This window comes from Papilio xuthus, unplaced genomic scaffold, assembly GCF_000836235.2.
Source record: "Papilio xuthus unplaced genomic scaffold, Pxut_1.1 DF826945.1, whole genome shotgun sequence".
NCBI lineage: Eukaryota > Metazoa > Arthropoda > Insecta > Lepidoptera > Papilionidae > Papilio > Papilio xuthus.
In genome coordinates, this window is record NW_013531704.1 from 7,017,566 (window position 1) to 7,041,114 (window position 23,549).

The 23,549-nt window shown below is 35.2% G+C and overlaps 3 protein-coding genes across 7 annotated transcripts in view; all 3 read left to right on the forward strand.

The window, feature by feature from the left end:
- Positions 1-7,777, forward strand: part of LOC106121435 (protein lifeguard 1-like) — an 11,678-nt gene extending 3,901 nt beyond the window's left edge. For both annotated transcript variants that reach the window (XM_013317110.1, XM_013317111.1), the window contains 7 exons: positions 3,776-3,975; positions 4,647-4,751; positions 5,099-5,205; positions 5,879-6,038; positions 6,660-6,789; positions 6,901-7,139; positions 7,555-7,777. In XM_013317110.1, coding sequence (XP_013172564.1) covers positions 3,776-3,975; positions 4,647-4,751; positions 5,099-5,205; positions 5,879-6,038; positions 6,660-6,789; positions 6,901-7,133 — 935 coding nt within the window. In that variant the 3' untranslated portion in view covers positions 7,134-7,139; positions 7,555-7,777. The remainder of the gene's footprint in view (positions 1-3,775; positions 3,976-4,646; positions 4,752-5,098; positions 5,206-5,878; positions 6,039-6,659; positions 6,790-6,900; positions 7,140-7,554) is intronic.
- Positions 7,778-10,332: 2,555 nt separating this feature from the next.
- On the forward strand, positions 10,333-14,379 carry LOC106121034 (protein lifeguard 1-like). Of its 2 annotated transcripts, none has more exons than XM_013316513.1 (6): positions 10,333-10,428; positions 11,181-11,279; positions 11,682-11,788; positions 12,246-12,405; positions 12,881-13,010; positions 13,453-14,379. In XM_013316513.1, exons 1-6 carry the CDS (start codon positions 10,420-10,422, stop codon positions 13,680-13,682), a joined length of 735 nt encoding a protein of 244 aa, XP_013171967.1. In that variant the 5' UTR covers positions 10,333-10,419; the 3' UTR covers positions 13,683-14,379. The 2 variants fall into 2 exon arrangements, with proteins under 2 accessions (XP_013171967.1, XP_013171968.1); XM_013316514.1 differs by having other exon boundaries at positions 10,368-10,428; positions 11,205-11,279.
- Positions 14,380-14,795: 416 nt separating this feature from the next.
- Positions 14,796-23,080, forward strand: LOC106121077 (protein lifeguard 1-like). Of its 3 annotated transcripts, none has more exons than XM_013316570.1 (7): positions 14,796-15,493; positions 16,250-16,421; positions 19,122-19,232; positions 19,798-19,907; positions 21,242-21,401; positions 22,148-22,277; positions 22,741-23,080. In XM_013316570.1, exons 2-7 carry the CDS (start codon positions 16,254-16,256, stop codon positions 22,959-22,961), a joined length of 900 nt encoding a protein of 299 aa, XP_013172024.1. In that variant the 5' UTR covers positions 14,796-15,493; positions 16,250-16,253; the 3' UTR covers positions 22,962-23,080. The 3 variants fall into 3 exon arrangements, with proteins under 3 accessions (XP_013172024.1, XP_013172023.1, XP_013172025.1); XM_013316569.1 differs by having other exon boundaries at positions 14,796-15,489; positions 16,245-16,421; XM_013316571.1 differs by lacking the exon at positions 14,796-15,493 and adding an exon at positions 15,986-16,020 and having other exon boundaries at positions 16,243-16,421.
- Positions 23,081-23,549: the final 469 nt, after the last annotated feature.

Consider the following 23,549-nt stretch of genomic DNA (forward strand, 5'->3'; position numbering starts at 1 on the left):
TCACTGGTTGCCTTGAAGAGGCATTTACAGCTTCACTGGGCTTGAGTTAGCCGAGCACAGATGGCGCTTAGCCTGAACCTCGTTTAATAGTAACAAGACTCGAGGGCTCCCTCAGGAGCCTCGGATCGGGCTGTTGCTTTGTTATTGTTACTGGATTGGTGAGATTTTTCCGAACAGACACTTTTATATGTCAATAATTTTACATATCTCGGAATCACTGCTTTATTCCTAATATCAGTTTTGTTCACACATTCAAATATGTAAATTCAATCTTATTTGAATATATGACAAGTTTTGTGAATGTGATTTTGTTATATAAGTTATGTCAAGTAATAATGTTATCCAGCTTTTACTTTTCTCTTTACTTAAGTTATATATAACAGTATTTCTTGAATTGAGATTTATGTAACTTATAGTGAGATTTTGTTACATCTGTTTATATTATACTAGCTGTCACATCTGGCTCCGCGCGGAATAAAAACAAATCAAAAAGTACCCTATGTGTTCTTCCGATTATGTTCTACATCTATACGAAATTTCAGCGACATCCATTCTTTCATTCTTGAGATAATTTTTAACAAACATCTATTCACATTTATAATATTAGTATAATATAATAAAAGTGTTTTTTTCTTTATAATAAACGTCAATGTACTAAAGTTACAAATTTATCTGACATACATGAGTCATACATACAATATAAAATGGTCTTCAACATTAGTTGCGTAATATAATTCTTGTGCAATCAAAGATGCGTCAGTTACATGAAAGATAAAATTACCCCCTTTCTCGGTCTTTTATCAGACGACGTAATAGCGTCCATTTTTTTTTTGTTGTAGAAAGAAAATAAATTTCATTAGTGCACTGAAACATAATTGTTTTCTTTTTCAAAGAGAAAAAAAATGTGAAAATATATTGTTAAGCTACTATTAATTTAATATGTTTTATTTTGATTTTATTATTTAAACTTTCGTGAGACATTATAATGAACTAAACGGTTACAGTCGCGTATTTTTACCTGTCACCCCTACCCTGATCAAAGGCCCCCGATGGGTCCGAAACTAATCGGTGCCAAATACCAAAGAAATACGTGAGTTTGTATCCATTAATCTCACTAATATTATTATAAATGCGAATGTTTAGATGTATGGATGGATCGATGGATGTTAGAAGGTATCTCCGGCATGGCTCAACGGATCTTCATGAAATTTGGCACAGATGTAGAATGCAGTCTGGAAAAAATCATAGGTTACTTAAAAAGTTTTTTTTTTAATTCCGCTTGGAGGTATTATAGTTTAGTATGATCTTATTTTAAAATATACTCGTACGTTTAAAAAAAAACTTGTTCCATTTCAAGAATTCGTTTTAATTAACAACTGGCCAGTGACTTAATTATTAAATGAATAGTCAACCTCGTTTTAAAGCGATCTCGATACCATTTTTGTGGATTCTTAAGCGGATTGAAACGGGAAACCTCAGAAGGATAGATTATATGTAGTTGTTTTCAACTTAGTATAAATTATTTCCACATTTTAAATGGACTGTTTGAAGTATGTTTACTACTAATTGTCGGCCGCGACTCCATCTGCCCGGAATTAAAAAAAAAACTTAATAAATAGCTTATGTGTTCTTCCAGACTATATGTATGCCAAATTTCATCGAGATCCGTTCAGCCGTTTTGTATATATACCTTTGAACAAACATCCATCCAAACATTCGCATTTATAATATTAGTAAGATTGTTTCTTTGACATATTTCTGGTGCCTGTAATAAAAGTATGGAATACTAGTTCAAACACAAAAATCGATATAAATTTAAGTCCTTCACTGCTAAGGTCAATCGAATATTAAGTAAATTCCATCAATCAAGTGAACAAAGCTTTTCGTTGAAAAACAAGTTATTTTATACTTGACGTATTAACGATCGATGGTGACCCTGTAATCCGAATATAGCTGATGTCCTTTCCTAATTACCTGCTAGGGTTGTCAACTCTTCCAATTTGACTCGATTTCTTTTTGTATTTAGTATTCGGGTTATGTGTCTTTGGGTCGAAATGAGTGACACTAGTCAGTTGTTTTTTAGAGGTCATTTTTGGTACCAGTATTCGTCTACGTTTATTAAAAGTTGACAGCCCTATAAGGTGGGCGTGGCATTACAATATTGATTTCGCAGCTATTATTGGAATGGCTTACGTATGCTTGACTTCAGATAATTTTTATGAAATTATATTTTTTAACTTATGTCAAATATATTATATCTGTTTTATAAAAGACTAGCTGTCGCCCGCGACTCTGCCTCGCAGAGTTAAAAAAATAACAGCTGTTTTCTTCCAGACTGTTATATATGTATGGTAAATTTAATTCGAGATCCGTTCAGCCGTTGATTAATATTAGTAAGATAATGAGGGGGATAAAGATAGGTTTTTTGTATAGGGGTTTTGTTCTCAATGTTTAATAAATTAATTTAATATACCTTTTTATTGTGATAGCACAAAGTAAGGGTATAAATCAGATTGAAAATGAGTTAATTAATTTCTTCATAAAGCCTAAGGGGTATAAGCGACAATCGTGGTTTAAATGATTGGTGTACCCACGTAGTTATTGAGGGAAACATTGAAAGAAAAAAAGTATTGTTAATATTAAATAGCAAATCCAAACATGATTATTTTTCACACGCTTAGAACCTTGAATAACGTAATTATCACGTCCGGTTATCTTATTTTATTTGTATCCTTAAGATGATAGGATTAAAGTTCAATTTTCTTTGCCTTTGTAATACATTTCAATATTGCACTGTTGTTTTGAAAACATTGCGCATGTGTGAAACTGTGACTCATAGTGCGTAGGCTAATATCGACTTTATTTGCCCTTGTTAAAAGGACTGAATTGCCATGCGCAGATCACGTTGCGATTTTCATATCTCCACAGAGTATACAAAGATTTATTTCATTGTATTCTTGTCTGACGCATTTAAAGGACTCCCCCGTTTGTAAACTTTTTCTGGACGCCATTTTGTAATTGTTGTTACTGGCCAGTATTTTTTTTAATGTTTGGGTGATTAATAATTTTCTTTTTAATTCCTCTTAACGTTTCATTTTACAAGAAAGTTTAAAATATCAGTGTTTTTTATTGCAATTATAATAAATAATTAAGTAAAGATTTATTAGTGTGGTGGATTCAAGGATGGCAGAAAACAAAGGTTTCTAAATTACGTTTTTTTTTATAATTATTTTTACTTTAGCTTTACAATTTACTTTGAAGCAATACTAAGTTATGTACAGACATACAGCACAATGCAATTTTATATATCGATTTTGATGAAATTAAATACGTGAAGTATTTAATATCATTTGATATGACATTGAAACTCGAAGCAACTATCTTGTATGGTTTTTAATGTTGTATTTCTAGGAATTGAGAAGTGAACACTTATATTACTTTGAAATTACAGTAATATTCAAGATTAATCATCTCAGAGTCTAATGTTCACTTAGTGCTAGACCCGAATTATATTTTGTATCACGTAATAATTACATAAGTCCAGCACATCTAATTGTTAATTTCACTTTTCATCGATGTTTCTCACCTAAGCTTGTGTGTACAGATTTGTATTAAGAGCTATAAAATGTTGCTAAACGTATTATGATAGAAATAAACTCAAGAATAAAATTATAATTCAAGGTCAAATTTGAGCGACATTTTACAACTCCCAACATGCATGCTTTTTTGTCAACTAGTTGGAATAATATGTGACAATAAAATTATTATTTACCAGATCAATCAGCGCAAGGTGGATATCCCCAGGGAGGATATCCGCAAGGTGGTTACCCACAAGGGGGCTACCCGCAAGGTGGCTACCCGCAAGGAGGTTATCCCCCACCAGGAGGTTATCCCCCGGGCGGGTATCCGCCTCAAGCCGGCTACCCGGCGCAGCCTGGCTTCCAACCCGGTTATGGAGGTGCCGGATTTGGTGAGGTTAGTATATCTATGACTTCTATGTCTGTGGTGGCTCACAAAGAGTTCCAAGTCCTCTGGGATACAAGGCAAGGGTGCACGATGTAAGAAATAAATACGAGTTTGGCAATATTATGGTCGTTTAGTAGTAGGGTTGAACAATAAAATTTTGAAAGAGGTTACGATGCAATAGTGTGTGAATATTTGAGTCTAGAGAATATGCGCATGTCAATATTACTTAGGTTGGTTTAAATTGGTTGTAACGTTGTTGTACTACTTCTTTGACAATTTGGCTTTCATAAATCTATAGAGCTTTGATTTTGTCAATAAAAATTCACGTCTAATTATGTTATTTTTTATGAAATTACTGCATAAGTGAATCTAACAGCCCAGTAGAAAATTGCATCATGTTTGAAAGGTTCTTTGTGGTATTTAAGCTATGTTTTAGTAACAAATGTTTTCTATTCTGTTCAGTTTTGAAAAGAAATTGTTTAACTTATTAGTTTTTACGTGAAATGTAAATGGTTAAAATAATACAGTTTTGTTATTGGAACAAGAAATCGATAATGAGAAAGAGGATATGCGTAAGAGTGACAAATATGACAATTGATTTATGGTAGAGTACATACATGGGGGAAAAGGACAGGTTGATTATTTGAACAAGATATAAAAAAAATTATTAATGTTTCCAGCCGGCCGGATATCCGGGTCCGGGTCAGGGCAGTCTGGGCGAAGATGGTGACGTCAAAGGCTTCGATTTCAATGAGCAGAGCATACGCAAGGCTTTCATACGGAAGGTAAGATGAATTTGCTTTCTTTTTTATTTATTAAGGTGGAAATTTGCTTGGTGCTAGTATTAAAAAAATGTAAGGAGTCAACCCTAAGTTAGGGGTGACTAAGCCATAGTCGACCACAGCCCAGTGCGGATTGACTTATATATCTTTGAATTTCTCCTATTAGATATGTGTAGCATCACGTTTTCCTTCACCGTAAGAAGGTCGGATAAATGTACATATGGACGGGATTCGAACCCAGCAGCTGCAAATTACAAGTCAAGTAACCCCTGAGCCATCGAAACTCTAAATGTTTATTATTCCTTTTGGTGACTTCCAAGTAATGCAATGTTTTTATTCACATGTTTCAGGTGTATTCAATCCTGATGTGTCAGCTGCTGGTGACGCTGGGCTTCATCACGCTCTTCGTGTTCCACAAGCCCACGCAGATGTGGGTGCAGAGGAACACCTTCATGTTGTAAGTACCTACTCACTTGTATTACTTCTTACGAATATTATACTTGAGATTGTATGGATGGATGGATGTTTGTTACAAGGTATCTCCAGAATGGCTGTATGGATCTTGCTGAAATAGATGTAGAATATAATCTGAAAGAACACAGAGGGGTATTAACTAAATAAGTTTTTTTTTAAATTTCATGCGGACGGAGTCGCGTGTTACAGCTAGTAATATATATGCGAATATTTAGATGGATGTATGGATGTTTTTTATCAGGCATCTCCAGAACGGCTGTTCCGATTTTGACGGGACTTTGACTGAAGGTTAACTGACGCGGGCATGTTATAGGTTACTTTTTAAGGTTCTGTTCTGACGAAGTCTGATGGCCGCTAGTATTGAAAATAGGGGTATGACAGAGGTGTGCCAGAAGTATACCTTATAGTGTTTAGTTGATCAATGCTGATGACGTGATAATAATAATAAGGTGGAGACAAAATAATTAATAAAAAAGTTTTTTTATTAAGATCCATATCGTTATTTTAAATTTAGGATTAGTAAGGTTTAAAAAAGTGTGTTGAGACAGACGGATAACAAATTGATCCTTAAAGGGTTCCGTTTTTTTCCTTCCGCAGTACGGAACTCTAAAAATGTTATTAGAAGCAATTAAAAAGAATAAAATGATATTTTCCAGCTGGATAGCTTTCGCGGTGGTGTTCATCTGTCTGATAGTAATGTCGTGCTGCGGCAACGTGCGCCGGCAGGCTCCCATGAACTTCATCTTCCTCGGCATCTTCACCGTCGCTGAGAGCTTCCTGCTCGGAGTCACCAGCAGCATGTACGATGGCACTGCGGTATGACACCACCACAACACCCCCCAAACACCCCCGTTATATATTATTAGTTTGATCTCATCACCGCTACAAATCGTTACTTTCAAGGTCATAATGGCGTAAATCAATTAGGCACAAAATATCTTAAAGTTACTGCATTTATAAAGGTCATTAATGGCTGAATAATGAAATTAAACAGGGAATGTATAGGAAGGGGAAATCTTTCAGTGTTTCCTCAGTGTTAGGGTAGGGAGACATGGGGTGACCGCCCAGGGCGCTGGATATCATAGGGCACTGCAGGCGTCAGAGTTAGATATAAAGAGGCGCTTGGAACCACCTAATACCCTAACTATGGTCATTTTCTTCCGAAATCTAAAAAAGCGCCATAAAAATGACACCCAGGCCAGAAATGTTAAATCCGGCCCTGTCTATAAACAGTAGTCGCTTTTTCGGCGAATTTAAGTGACCGTTATCTACTATCTTACTAAGATTATAAATTCAAATGTATGGATGAATGTATAGATGGATGGATGTTAGAAGTAATCAGAACGACTTAACGAACACATAGGCTGCTTGTTTTAATTCCGCGCAGACGATGTCACTTGCGACAGGTAGTGAATGGTACATTGGTTGTGTCACCAGGTGATGATGGCGGTGGGCATCACGGCGGTGATCTGCCTGACGCTGACGCTGTTCGCGATGCAGACTAAATACGACTTCACCGCTATGGGGGGCATCCTGCTCTGTGCCACTGTTGTACTTCTCTTGTTCGGTAAGTTATTGACCGCTGAGGAGAAAAATACCAAAAAAAATGAGATTAAAAAAATCTAGAATGAAGCAAAAATCACTTAAACAGATAATATGTATGACAATAATATTTCAGGTCTGATAGCGATGTTCCTGCCGGGCAACCGCATCGTAACGCTGGTGTACGCCTCACTGGGCGCCCTGCTGTTCTCCATCTACCTGGTGTACGACACGCAGCTGATGATGGGCGGCTCCCACAAGTACAGCATCTCCCCCGAGGAGTACGTGTTCGCGGCGCTCAACCTCTACCTCGACGTCATCAATATCTTCATATATATATTGACTATTATTGGAGCCAGTCGGGATTAAATTATCGTATGTATTCTCTTGCGTCATATTTTTAACCTTCAAAAAGAAGGAGGTTCTCAATCCGTCTGTTTTTTTTTTGTTCTTGTTGTCCGATTTTCATAATTATTTCTTTATTCAAAGGGTGTTGCGTTTCATTATTTGATGTAATTTCTTGTGATTTTTTTTTAAATTTCTTACAAAATTTCGTTATCACAGTACATTTCTATAGTACTTTTCTAATAATAATGTGTATGAGTGATTTCGATCTGTCATAATTGCTTTAAAAGAACAGATTTTTAAAAAAAAAAGTTAAAAAATCTTTTTTTTTTTATTCCAAAAGCTTCATATGTACAAAACGTTTACTTGAGATATGGAATAATGAAAATAACACTGTTTACTAATTTCAAAACATGTAACAATTATTGTTTTTTAATATTTCCAGATGTAAAGCTACCAAAGGCGTCAACACGCAGACTGTCAAAGAACAGCTCAGCTTTTTTAATGTTTTTTTTTTATTTATATAATTAACTCCACTTTTAATGTCATTGTGGTCGTACATTAGCAGTATTTTATTTGTGGTAAATATGTACTGAGAGCATTTTTAAATATATATATATATATAAAACATATATGACTAGTCAACATCAAAAACCTACTTAAAAAAATATAAAAAAATCCTAATATTAACACACTATTATTAATAAAAAGATAAAATAAACGACAATAATATTTGAACTACGTATTTAAATAAATTAGGCCATAGTCAACCACGCTGGCCAAGTGCGGGTTGACTTCACACATATCTTTGAATTTCTTCTCAGATATGTGCAGCATCACGATAAGAACGTCAGACTATGGCCTAATCATCCTTAACACGTTAGCTGGCAGAAAGATTTTAAGAAAAACGAAAAAAAAATAATTATGTCCAAAACCATTTGAATGGGGCCTTGCGGGTCACGTTGTATACAACAATTCGATTAAAAAGCCACAGTGAAGTGTTGAATGGAAGTATGGCTTGTCGGACACATAGTCCGACATGGCAGCTAACGTGTTAACTTAGGGTAGGCTCCGAGACCCTCAGTGGGGATGTATAGTGAGCTGATGATGATGATTAATAAGATTGCTTATGTATTTACCTTTTATCTATACTAAAATTATAGCTGCTCGTTATATATCAATTATAGCTCTTTTTTTTAATTAAATATAATATGTTGTAAACAGTGTTACAACCACAATGAATAGTATTATTTGTTAAACGTAACACTTTAAATGATATTAAGAATCTTACGTAATATTTAGACAAATATATTTATATATTTATAAAAACAAATAAAACCTCATTACATACAATTCATACATACATACAAAGTTTATTCAGTGTAAATATTATACACATTATCTGATTCGGTTAAAGTTGAATTAACTTAAGATGGCACACTAGCGCCCTCCTGGAAATGTCAAAAATGTGTCCTATACTTGTTATATGGTAGTTATCGTTTTTTTTCTTGTAGTTTTATATGCTAAAATTGGTTTTATATATATTATAAGTGTCTCTAACCGGGTCAGATATGTTTTTCGGATTATATTTTGCTTTATCTTTGTCAAAAAATGTCAAAGACAATGTTGCCATGTTTTGTCTTACATTCCAAAGCAATAAGATTTTATTTCTAAATTTATAAAAAAATAGCTTTCTATATTAAATCCTATGCTTTATTGTCTGTCTAATATATAACTTAGTATAGATTTAAATAAGTATGTTATATTAAATATAATTTGTGGTCCTTCGGGTCGTTAATGTTTTTTTTTTCTTGAATAAATTCTGTGATAGATGGACATCTGAATGTTGTTTTATTTCATATAAACTCTTCAATGAATCAGTTCTGTTTTTTCACAAATTAAAAAAAAACAAAGACCTAAATATTAGGTCATCGTTCTAATATTATAAATGAGAAAGTTAAGAGGATAGATGTTTGTTAGAAGATATCTCCAGAACGGTTCGACGGATCATGATTGAATTTGGCTATGTAGAACATAAGTCTAGAAGAACAATATACCTATTGTACAGGGGTTTAAATAAAAAACCCTTGTTTGAAGAAAAATGTGTTAATATTGTTGAACACGAATAACAAAAAGACATAGAAAACTGTTCTGACATTACTAAATTCAAAAGTTTAAATTTCTTCTTTTTTCTTAGTTTTAATGGCTGCTGAAGTGTAAAAACTCCTTGAACACCTATTAAGTTTTTTTTAATAACACGCAGACGGACTCGCAGGCGACAGCTTGTAAGTCATGATTTTGCTTTTTAGTAGAAAAATACTACCATAAAATCGCTACATATCGGCCATCTTGTACACTAATTCGATATGAAGGGGTCTTGGATCTCAGGGTTCACTTTTACTACATTTGACTTATTAATGTCCGACGTTAGTAATATGTTCAAATTGTCATCACAAAGGAAGTACGGGCGAATAGTAGAAGTGCGAATCGTTTTGCCAACATACAGCGCCGTGTTCAGACGTCATCAACGGGTTCTCGCCGCGGAAACATTTCCGATTTTAACAACCTTTAAACTGTCTAATCCAAATAATCTTAAACTCTAACTCAATATCTCTATCAAATATTTTGATATATGATAAACCTAATTGGCTCTTGACTTAATTCCGAGGTCATAGAGTTAAGTAGCCATGAGTAACCGTGTGTTTCTAAGACCAAATTCCCCGTTTAAAACATATCGTTATATCTGTTATGTCAAATACAATGACAAGAAGGAAGATATTAAGTTTTATTTAGTCATATTAGTCTCAGAACCCAACAAAAACCCATCTAAAATTGATGACTTGCAAATCAGGTCATTGGTGAGCACCACCACATGTGAGAAGCTAATTAGTGAACCGGCTCGCAGTTCAATTCAAATTGTACCTGCATAGAGTTATGATTTTTTTTGTTATTTAGCAGAATTATGATTTGGGGTTTAGAGCTGTTAACTGCGAGTCAATCTTGCGGCTCTTCGAGCTAAAGTACATCGTTATAAGCTATGAGCTGCCAATTTATTTCTTGAGACAACTCAACGGTTCAAATCTATGTGATGGGATCTTTTGAATCATTTTGAGGCTGATTTACTTAGTCTAGAGTTAAATAGTTAAATTATCTTTTAGTGTGTAAGATAGTTACTGCATTTGCTAGTGAGTAATACATTTTTATCGCTAAATTGTTAAAATCAACGTATTTATCGATCTCATTGGCCTTTGCTAAGCTTATCATAGTTTACTTGTGACTGCGTATCAGTGATAACGTGTTCCTAACAAAAATGTCTCAGGTATATTGAAATTATTTCTATTAAATATTTTCATCGCAAATATTTATAGAGATTTATAAAGTAAATTAGAATGTTGTTAATAAAGTTGTATTTAGTGTAGTTTGTAGTATACAGTTTATCTCTATCGACAAACGTGTGATAGATTATGGTTACATCTCGCCAGCGACTCCGTCCGCGCGGAATTATAAAAAACTTATTTAGTATCCTATGCCAAAATTCAGCCAGATCTATGCAACCGTTCAGGTCTTTTAAACAAACATCCATCCCAACATTTGCATTTATAATATTAGTAAGATTTGTTCTAGTCTGTCTGTCTAGTTTATCGAGAATTTTATGAATCATCCATTGATAATTTTCTTGAGTCGTATGTTGGTCTGGTTATTGATTGCCAAAAGAATTGTTCTGCGTTCCTGGATATTATGGAACGTGATTATCAGATTACAAATAGAATTAAATAATACTGCTAGTATGATTATAAGTCTTTATTAAGTATTTTTGCCCAATGGTATCGTTATTTCAATTGCTCTTTCAAATCCTGGCTTTCCGCTATATTAGTGACCTAAACATACCATGGAGCTAATTTGAAATGGTTTAAAATGTTACTATTTTATTCACAATACTTAAGTATCTAATATTACTGCAATCTAATAAAATCTTATTCACAAATAAGTGACGAATGTCGAGTTAAAGGTCGATTTAAACGAATGAAAATTATGACAAACCACAATTAGAAGATTTTTTTCTTATTTTAGCCAATGGGGTATGTTCCTCCACAGAGCTTCGGAGAAGATGGCCACATGCAGGGCTTCGACTTCACTGAAAAGAGTATACGAAGAGGTTTTATACGAAAGGTGAGCCTTTAATGCAATCCAACGAGCTTTTAAAACTAAAAGACAAGTAGACAGTAGCGCAAAAAGCGAGGCATAATGTAAACCAGGTATTAGCATGAATTCATCATCAGCTCACTATACGTCCCCACTGAAGACTAGGAGCCTACCCTAAGTTAGAGGTGAGATATGTGCAGGTTGCAACATGATACTTTCCTTCACCATAAAACGCATTGTTACATGGCGGAATTGAACCCAAAGCCTGCAGATTATAAATAAAGTTCTGCAACCCCTGAGCCACTGACTCATACCATGGATTACGATTAACATAACACAGTCATTCCCCAAATCGTATCTGAAAAAACTAAGATACAATTTTTGTATGGATGTTGGATTGCAGAATAAGTGTTTTATTGTTTTTTCAAGGTATACTCCATTCTTATGTGCCAGCTGTTGATCACGATGGGCTTCATAGCTTTATTCCTCTTCCACGAACCTACGAAACGATGGGTAGCGCAAAACAATTATTTATTGTAAGTAACATAACTGATTTACCTTTGGAACCTGTAAAATATATCGTTATCCCTGTCTGTCATCTTTAAAAAAACAGAGATATCAATATGTTTTAAACGGCGATTTCGGTGTCAGAAAGTCACGGTTACAAATTTGAACATTTGTAATATTGAACTCGTTAGATCTAACATTAATCAATATTTTAACTATTGCAAAATAAATTTAATAGACAGATCTATCCATCAACTATGTATGTATTCTTTGGCGCGAATGGCGCGTTTTTGTTACCAAGTCAAATGTCAGATTAATTAGTGAGGGGACATAAACGTTGACATTTATATAAAGCTAGTGTTGCGCCGCTACACCGGCGGAGAGTCGGATTTTCTTCGTTTCGTTTCGTTCGTAAAAGTTAGGTTAGTATTATGTTATTTTATTGCAAAGGGATTATGGTACAGTAATAATATTTGTCTTTTTCAGATGGGTGGCTATAGCGGTACTATTCGCGTGTATAATTGCTATGGCTTGCTGTCCGGACATACGACGCACCGCGCCAACCAACTTTATATTTCTGTTCGTCTTTACACTGGCGCAGAGCTTCATGCTTGGCGTGGTTACCAGCATCTACAGCGTCTCTGAAGTAAGTTACACTGGTAGAATAGCCACGATCACACAGAGGGCAAGCGTCTAGAATTAGTAACAGAATTCCGACGTGATGACTAGGTGTCGGAGGCCAACTCTAATCTTCTTTTCAAACTTTTCTTAACAGGGTAGTAAATTTGGTGTGTTGTGGAAATACACGAAGGGTAGTATCCTCTCTCTGTATTACCTACTGTGTCACTAAAGATCAGTAACGCATCTACCACCTTTCAATTTTGCTATTTTAGCGCAATCAGGCCGATCTAAAAGCAAAAGTTGGAGTCAAATATCCAAGGAATGAAACAAATATATCTGTAGATCTAACAATATGTTTCTGAGTCCAAAATCCCCGTTTAAAACATATTATCATTCCTGTCATTATCTTTGACATGTTTGAGACATCAATATGTTTTAAACGGGGATTTTGAAGCTATGATGACGCAATAGCAGGCTAGTACATTGCATTCCTTTTTCAGGTGATGATGGCTGTCGGTATAACCGCTGGAGTATGCTTGGCTCTGACTCTGTTCGCCTTCCAGACGAAGTGGGACTTCACCATGATGGGAGGGGCGCTAGTAGCCGCTTCAATGATTCTGCTTCTCTTTGGTATGATAAATTACTAAATTACTATCTTTGTACTCTTCTCTATAAGTAATTTCGGTCAGCCGTTATATTTGAATACATTGTCTTCACACATTTCATTCATGCTCTCTTCAGTCTTCCTCTTTCTTTGTATTCGTTACTTCTATTACTTTCGCTACGTGCAGCCCGTGCCCTAAGAAAAGGGCGCATGTGCGCAACCGCCCAGGGCGTCGGACAGAAAGGGGCGCCAATGGTCGGCAAATAACACAGGCTCACCCTTCATTGTTCAGTCTCTCCCACTCTCCTGCCCCCAAGACATGATAAAAAAGGGCGTTGTAGCAATCAAGCCGTTACTTTTTGACTGTCAACAAATAGTTGGACTAGACTGTAACATATCAAACTTTTTTATTGCAATGAACCTTTTTAGATAGTAACTATTAAACAGATCTGAACTTTTTATTTCCAGGACTGATCGCGATCTTCCTACCAAGAAACAACATACTGACGTTGGTTTACGCATCGGCGGGGGCACTGCTGTTCTCCCTCTATCTTGTCTATGACACACAACTTATGATGGGAGGCAAACATAAATACAGCTTGTCCCCTGAAGAATATATCTTCGCAGCTCTTAACCTTTACTTAGACATCGTCAACATATTCTTGTTTATTCTGACAATTATAGGCGCTTCTAAATAAATCTATAGTTTGTTCTAACTAAAAACTAAATGTTTGTCATCTAAAGGTACGCTTCAATTGGCCCGCGCTGGATACACCACACTCTCGGCCCTTAATTGCTTGTTGATAAATTCCGTCTTTAGATGCGACCAGCGCCGATATTGGACTCAGAATTATGTAAAATCATACAAAGCACACTAAAATCCGCTGCGGGCCGTGCGCGATGCGTCCGTCGCGGACTAATGGACGCGTACCCTAATAGTTAGGTCTAACTTATATGAACAGTGATGCATATTAAACTTTTGTGTAGTAAAACAAGGATATCTGGCCTGATAATGGAGGCGCTGCTGTCGCGGTACGTTGTGTCAGAAAATATGTAAAACCTACATGGTCACAGAAAATGGCATAACAGAAAAAAACAATACGTGACAAATACAGTAGGAAAAGGTTCTTGTGACACTTTTTTTTAATAATTTAGTTATACGCATAGGTCGTCAGGTCAGATATCTAGATCATGTTCTACGAGTACAATATTAAAGGTCCTATAAAAATAAAATACGTTTGTTCTTTAACAAACTATTAATTTTAGGTTGGAATGAACTACGAAATGTCAGTCACTTCAATAGTCAATAGCAATGCATCTCTTTCTCTCATTCCCTTTATTTTAATAGAGAGAGAGATGTATTTATAATAAGTGCTTTTTTATTTATAAAATACATCAACATTGTTATGTAGAATATATTTAACTTACAATTAATTAAACCTGTGATAAAATTGTTTCAAAATGTGTTTTTTTTTAATTAAAAAAAAAAACAAAAAAGTTTTTAAATTCGGAATCTGCTGCCCGGCTGAACGAAGAAATGTAACAAAGAGTTACGACACAGACATGACAAATCAATAAAATACAGACGGCAGTTGTGAAACATAAATGTAAAAGACAAAGTACATATAAACAAAATGCAATTAAAATATTCAAATATATTTTAAAAACTTGATTTAAATAATTTTTTTAAAGAAATTTAAATATTACTTATTATTTTTAGTCCGAAAGATTTATTTAGTCGATGACAACAAAAGATTTTACAAATTATTAAAAGTTTTTTTTTACCAGAAACCTAGTAGAGAAACGTTTAATATGGAATATTCATTCTATAATTTTTTATTCCTCTATACTTGAGCAGTGATTACCGGGTACTAGTTGTTTTATACTTACGTATATCCGTTCACAAAATAAATCAAAGATGAGCTTAAAGTTTACATTACCTGTAATTGATATCATAAAATCGTTACGCGAACATTTACGACGCAAGCGCTATCTAAATTTAGAAATGCCGCCCAAGACAAGTCATGCCTGCGCCGATCGATTAACGCAAACTGCCAAAAGGTTAAGGTAATTCCCAAATTTTTATCTTAATAGTTGCCAGGCAGAAAGATATCGGGTTAATTTTTAATTTATAAAAATTAAACCCGGTTAAAAGATAGTTAAAGCTTATCAAAAATAAAATTATTATTGAAAATATTGTACATGCGCGACTTTAAGGAAACTCAGTATCGACAGATTCCAAACGCCCACATAATTTTGATGTATAATAGTGCGAGATGAATATATCGGATGTCGCATTCTGACGCTGTTCATCTCAGCTTGTTGCTCCGGAATCGGAACAACGATTATTCGTTGGCTCTCTGCCATTTCGCCAGTTTATTTTGCTTTAGCCGGCTTGGAGTCCTGTGTTGTTAACAATAAAGTGCTGTTTTTATTATTTTAATTTGTGCTATTGTGTTTGAAAATCATAAAAGTGCACTTGTTAGTTGAATTATAAAACCGCACGTAAGTAAACATGCATAATATTTACAATATTAAAATTTCTTTTTTAGTCCAGCTTTCGTTACTACATAGTAGTTATAAGTTCTGTATGTTTGGTGTTGTTGATTCAGTTTTATTTTTTTAGTTTAAATGTAATTTTAAATTAATTCCTGGATTCCAGTTCGCAATTCTTACGCCATTTCTGTTGATTACCTATATTGGTATAAAAAACTGTATATAATTTAAAAGTTGTAAATAAATGTTTAAACTAAATATTAAGTTTTAATTCAACAGTTGCCTTACTTAAATAAATAACAGCTGAACTGCATAGATAAATATTAAAACGAAAGCATTTTTTAAAAAACTTAATAATTGTTTTAAAGAAATCCCGTCGCCCTGAGATAACTCTTCCGATTTGAATCAGATCGGCTTATAAATGTATAGAGACGGACAAACATCTCAATTACTTTTCCATGCTTGGTCAGCGACAAGACGCACTATTAGGCATAGACCTCCAAAGATCGCCGTGATGATCGGTCCTATACTTTTCCATATATATATAGCTAGAATTAATATATAAGCCTTTTAATTACATAAAAAAGTATATATTTATTTACATTTTAAGTAATAAATATAATATAAAATGTCACGTCCCCTGTCGGGTGCAGGCTTCCTCCAATTATTATTGTCCAAGTATTGTTCTTCTGTGTTTTTTTCTTATTCTTAAAAGCTTTAAAATATTGTACTAAAATAAAAATTGTAATAAGATTTATTTCCAGGTGAAAAAAATGGCGTCGGAAAATAAAAATGTTCCGTACACAATACCAATGGATAACAGGAACGCACCACCGCCACCTTACGGCATAGTTGGGCTATCTTATAGCCCTTATGAGCATCCAAATGTCAAACAGGACGAAAAACCTGATGCTGGTCAACAACCTACAGAAAACAATACGGTAGTTTACTTTCCAATAACTCAACCTACTTTGTAACTTGTAAGCGACGTCATTTATTTATTTATTTAAAAATCATAGTCTTCGTATAATAAGAATCAAACTTTAGCTGCGAATCCATGCCCATCTTTACTGTGGTAACGTGGGCGTCGCCAGGGTGAAACAAAGGGTGCTGCTGGCATTGCATTATTAGATATTTAAACCAGAAACAATAGTTAAAAAAACTCTTTATCCTCATTGTCTATGGGAGAATAGATAACGATTTCCATAGACATAGTGTTGTTTTCTTCTGTAGTAGTAGACTCACATAGAATATATCCATACAATGTATTTCGTATACGATTTATTTATTTTACTGATAAATAAATCCAAATTTTAAAAAAAATCTGTATATCTGTCCCCAAGTTTCTTTGTTCTGCGCAGACAGTCGCAGGCGACCGCTAGTATTTGAATAAAGTGGCTGATCTAATATGAAAAATAGAAAACCATATCCTTAATTAGTAATAGGAAAAATTCAAATATGTTGTAGATGAATACAAAATAACTATTATTATATTTAATTTATCTGACTAATATTATAAATGCGAATTTAAACATTGGATGGATGGATGTTTGTTAGAAGATATTTCCAGAACGACTGCGTGGCTCTCGCTGAAATTTGACATAGATATATAAGATAGTCTAGAAGGACACATAGACTACTAATTTTGTTTTTTTTTTATCCGCGAGGACGGACTCGAGGGCGATAGCTAGTTAAATATAAATATATGTCTTTATTCGTTAACCATCTGTATTCTGAAACACTTGTGGTAAATCTAACAATTTTAATATTCAAAAATTTAATGCGGATCCTCGGTGGTTCCGTATATAAGCATTTAACTTGTAATCTGTCCTGGGTTTGAATCCAACAGTGGTAGAGCCCGCTTTATCTTCGCACGAATCGGCCCGACTCGCCCGGTGAAATGCCACGACCACACAGAAGACAGGCGTGCAGTGGAAGCAATTCCGCGTGCAGTCTGATGAGTGTGCGTCCTCTTTTTTCTTATAAGGAAAGGATGGGAAATGGAAGTGGACTCTCCGGATGAGAGGATGCATGGAAAGGGAAAATCTTTTCTTTCTGTGCATCTTCTCCTCCCTCGATTAAAGGTTGGGAACGCATATGCAATTGCGTATGTCTATGGGCAATGGTCACTTCGCTATTTTAGCGAATTCAAGAGGCCGCTCGCTCGTTTGCCATCTTATGATATAAAAAAATACGACTGTAACTGCTTGCACTGGCTATAAATGGATTGGCTATTAAGACGTAGTATTTTGTGCTTCATTGATTTACGCCGTTTTGAGGATAGTAACAGTTTGTAGCGGTAGTGTAGATTCGAACTATAGTCGACTAGGCAAAGTGCAACGGTCACTTCGCTATTTCAGCGATTTCAGGTGGTCGTCCGTCATTTGCCACCTTTTGATATAAAAAAGGTTTTATCTTAACTATTATTAATAACTGAATACTAACATTAATATAATGTTGTGCAAAATGAGAGCTCGCAACAATCATCGTTCGGAACCGGTTGTTTTAAATTATTTTGGTTCTTTTTCCTCATTCATGGTATATTGGGAAGTACGCCTTGGCTATACGTATTTATATGTTAGAAATTTTTTAGCGGATCATAAATAATATTTATTACTAGCTGTCGCCCGCGATTCCGTCCCCTCGGAATTAAAAAACTTACTAACCTATGTGTTCTTCCAGACCATGTTCTGCATATATGCCAAATTTCAAACATCCATCCATCCATTTAAACATTCGCATTTATTAGTAAGAAGTAAGATAAATTATGTTTGTCGTATTTTGTAATTATCACAAAGTAAGCAAACCGTCTTAGTGTGTTTTTTTTTATTTCTGCAGACTCTTGATCTGTACTAATTTTTTACAAATATATAATATGATTTTTACAATATAATATTTATTTTTTATTTTTTTACAAAACCCGCGATTATAGAATTAGGATATATAATATCTTCTACCTTACTATGTTTAAGAATGTCGAATCACAGTAGCATACGTATTTCGATTCTTACGAGGTTCAGGTTAAGCGCCATCTGCGCTCGGCCAACTCAATCCCGGTGAAACTGTAAATGCCTCTCCAAAGCAAACAGTGACTAATCAGTCACAAAAAAAAAACGAATCGAAAGTAGAACCGGCATAAGCTTAGTAAATTAGTCAAAACTAGCTGTCGCCCGTCACTCCGTCTGCTCGGAACAGAAAAAAAACTAAATTAGTGTTCCAAACTATATTGCAGTGAATTATGAATCCAGGTGGCAAACGAGGTTGGCCAACCACTATTTTTTTTTTCAGAGGGGAATGCTTTATGCATACTCCGCGCCCCGGGGGGGACGCGGTAGTTATGTGGGATTCTCCTCCATAGCGGAGGCATACCCACTAAACCCCTCTGTTCCTCCAACGCATCGGGACGGGACCACGGGCACGCTTTCGCTCTCGTCCGCGGCCCTTGGCCAACCACCAACCACCAACCTCGTTTGCCATCTGGAAATATTATAAATATTTCACCTTAAAAAACATCTTTATGGCCGCTATGTATTAGATTTTATTTGCACAATTGAGGCTGAATGGGTGATCTGAACCGGCTCGTATTTGTCTCATAGTGTCATAACTATTCTCTACTCTATGTTTTTTTTAATCTATTACAGAGCACGATCATGTCATTGCCAGAGATTATAGTGGATGTGGACGACCAAGATACTTTAGTCGCTAATATGATCTTTTCGTTAAAATCAATACGACATGCTTTCATTAAAAAGGTAAACAATAATATGTCTTTTATCTTATCTTTGTTAACATCATCAGCTCACTATACGTCCCCACTGAGAGGTTTGGAGCCTACACTAAATCAAGACCTTAGCCAACTACGCTGGCCTGGCGTTGACTTCACAAATATGTTTTCTTTGCAGATACGTACAGGTTGCATTAAGATGTTTTTCTTCACTGTAAGAACATCGAAATAAATGGCGGCGTACATGGCGGGATTCCAACCCAGGATTGTAGATTGCAATTCAAATGCTTAACCCACTGAGCCACCGATGCTCTCATTATTGATTATAAAAACATAAATCGGTTGTTCAGTACAGAACAAGAAAATAAAAAAAAATTTAGAAATATTTTAGACTGGCGTTTAATTAGAAAAAAGTACACTGGTGGTGCGACAAGTATGCGCGTGAGTGCGAGAATGAATGGAATGAAAGAGTGAGTGCTTGAACGTCGCCCCGCGCTCGGCCAGGTGTGAAGTTTAGCGCAGACATCGGTTATTGCAACTGGATGTTGCTTATAACTTCGACGTCATTGTAACCGGTTTTTACTTCCTTGCAGGTATTCTTTATAGTTTTGGTGCAGTTACTAATAACTGCTTTCGTTACATATGGCTTGATGAAATGGGAACTCTACATGAATTTTGCTCTCGGAAATATTTATCTTGTTTTGTGAGTATATATTTTCAGACATTATTAATAATAATACTTTGGCGCGAATGGCGCGCTTTTACAAAGTCAAGTGTCAGAATGATTAGTGAGGGGACATAGACGTCGACATTTTAGTAAAGCTAGTGTTGCGCCAGTACAGCGGCACAGTGCAGTACCACTACCACATAGAAGACACGAATCAAGTGCTAAGTTATTCAGAGTTTTATTCTATATAACATTCTGTGTGTACGTTCCAGAGACTAAATTTATCCCTCTTTCCTTACATGTTAAGGCAAAATGGATTTGACGGCGGAAGGGACTTATACGAAGGGGAAATGTTCTCTGTCAGCGTATCCCATCCTCTGTCGATTAAAGTTGGCAATCATCAATTTAGGTTGACTTATTTGCAACTTTTGATTTAAATTTTAATGAGTTATTGTAAATTAGTATGTAAGTCGTAGTAATTTACAATAACTCTGTCTGGCACTGATCTCTGGAAATGGATAGGCGATTTCGTAGAAATTGCAGATTAAAATGCGCCTGGGGGGTTGGACAAAGTGCATTCGCTACTAAGCGATTCCATAATGAACTTTAAAAGTGTATAGAACTGACAATAACTTTCGATAAGTTACGTGAATGTCATTTCCGTACAATTTTTAAGTTCGTTATGGAATCGCTTTGTAGCGTATGCACTTTTTCTAGTCCCCTATAATATTAGTTGGAATCCACAGTACCGTTACTAACTGTTACTATCCCCAAAACGGCGTAAATCAATTAAGCACAAAATACTACGCCTTAAAAGCCAATCCATTTATAGCCAGTGCAGTGATAGAGTCGTATTTTTTTTATATCATAAGATGGCAAACCTGCGAGCGGCCACTTGAAATCGCTAAAATAGCGTGTGACCGTTGCCCATAGACATACGCAATTGCACATACGTTGCCTAACTTTAATCGACGGAGGAGAGGATGCACAGAAAGAAAATATTTTCCCTTTCCATGCATCCTCTCATCCGGGAAATCCACTTCCACTTCCCATCCTTTCCTTATAAGAAAAAGGGTGGAAAGGGATAGAGGACTGAATTAGGCTTCCGTGACGCATATGTTAATAGCACAATAATAACGTTTATATATGATACTAGCGGACCCGACAGACGTTGTCCTGCCTACACGTCTTTAATTTGAATAAATTAATATGAAGTTAATATTTGAAAATTGTGAATCTAAACCATTCCCAGATCCCCTTGAACACACACAAAAAATGTCATCAAAATCGGTCCAGTATTTTGAGAGAAGTTCAGTGAAATACACACTCACAGAAGAATTATATATATAAAGATTTGTTCTATTGTCCAGAGGTATATCCGTCAGCTGTTATATAACAACGTTCCTGGCCATGTTGTGCTTCACGAGCGCGAGACGTAAAGTGCCCTACAATTACATGTTCCTTCTGCTGTTTACATTGTCTTTGACAATACTCCTACCCCTTGTCATAGTAGATATACCTTTTGAACAGGTCAGTAAAATAATAATACTTCGATATTCCAACGTAAAGAGTTACATCTTGTAAGAGTTCTTAAGATGAGAGATGTAACTCTTTACTTGGGATTTTTTTATTTTGATTGTGTGATCAATACATTTATATTACTAAGATTATTCTAATATATTTTTTTATTAAATTATTACCTGCATATTAGTCCTACTGAGCGACTCTAGAATAGCTGGATTCGAACTCTCGACCACGTCATCGGAAATACGTACTCTTAACCATTAGGCTATTGGCGGTTCGATATTGTGACATACAATTATTTAACAATATTTTAAAAGCGTTATTGTGCTTTTTATTGTTCTGTCTCCATAATATTTATTATTTTTATTTTATTTTTTACTTTTTAACTTTGAAATCTATTTAAAATTTATAACAATCTTCAAAAGGTTCTATATTTGTCTTATTTTAACTAGATGTGTCCTCGACATCTCTCGCGTGAAACACTATCGGATAGAATCTAAATTATTTCAATATTATTATCATTGTAATTAGACAGAGTTGCTTTCGTATTAATTATATTAGTAACTGTAGTATATACATAAACGTAGTGTTGTTTGTCTCGAGCGTACACGCCATAAGTACATGAAGGCGAGAGGGGACAGTCGATGTCAGACCTTTGGACCGGCAACACGTGTCGGTACGTGTACGAGACAAATATAACGCAACGAATGCTACAGTAAGGATTGTGTTACTTTACAATCATTTTTTTACAGATCGTGTTTGCTGCGAGTTCGACATTCGCTATAGTGACGGCTCTAACATTATTTGCCTTCCAGACTAAGATAGACTTCACATATCTATCGGGATTCGGCCTATCTCTGGTGGTACCTATGATCGTATTCGGTATGTTATATCAAACTTGTTTTACTTTGACTTCACACTACAGAAATATTCACGTCAGATTGTTCTACATCTATGTCAATTTTCATCAAATTCCGTAGAGCCTTTCCTAAGATACCTTCTAACAATCATCTATCTTAACTTTTGAATTAATGATCATCATCAGCTCACTATATGTCTCCACCGAGGGACTCGGAGCCTACCCTAAGTTAATGGTGATTAGGTCATAGTCAACCACGCTGACCAAGTGCGGGTTGACTTCACACATATCTTTGAATTTCTTGCTAGATATGTGTAGCACGATGTTTTCCTTCACCGTAGGAACGTCGGATATATACATATGTAAATCGTAAATCGAAAAACACATTGGTAAATGATGGGATTCGAATTCAGGACCTGCAGATTGCAAGTCCTCAACCCCTGAGCCAGCGACGCTCTAGTTTATAATATTACGATATATTTTCAGGTATTGGTGCTCTTATGCAGAAATACGATACATTGCAATTATTGTACGTAACTATTGTAGTTATAGTGATATCTGTATACATTGTAATCGACATCCAACTTATAATAGGAGGAGAACACAGATTAAGTTTCTCTCCTGAAGAATATGTATTCGCAGCTCTTGTCTTATACGTTGATATTATGTATCTGTTCATGAAATTATTGCGGTTTGCGAATCGTTAATAATCTATATCAAATCTTCTTCTTCTTCGTTCATTATGAACATATACTGAATATACAGGGTGTCCCAAAAGGTTACGTACATAGGAAGGGGGATGATAGGGGTGGTCACAAGGGTCGCCAGAAAAATTAAATAAAAATTCCCCTCTGGGTATCAAAAAAAAAAGGGCATTTTTTAAAAAATTAAAAATTTTGCACCTTCTGGGGCAATTTTGTAACCAAAGACCTACAAATATTGCTACATTTAAAAAAAAAGCTATTATGTTATCGTCAATAACCCTTTATCAATATGAAATAAAAAAAAACAATACGACTAACAAAGATTTTGAAGAAAATTAAAATTGCCCCAGAAGGTGTAAAATTTTTAAGTTTTTAAAAAATGCCATTTATTTTTTTTAATAATTTTAATAGAGGGGAATTTTTATTTTATTTTTCTGGTGACCCTTGTGACCACCCCTATCATCCCCCTTCCTATGTACGTAACCTTTTGGGTCACCCTGTATACTGAAGGTCGTGCTTGTGATGCTCTTGATATGCTTTAATTGCTGTGTCCGCATGTTTCCACTCTGTCCTGTCTTCGGCTTGTCTCGT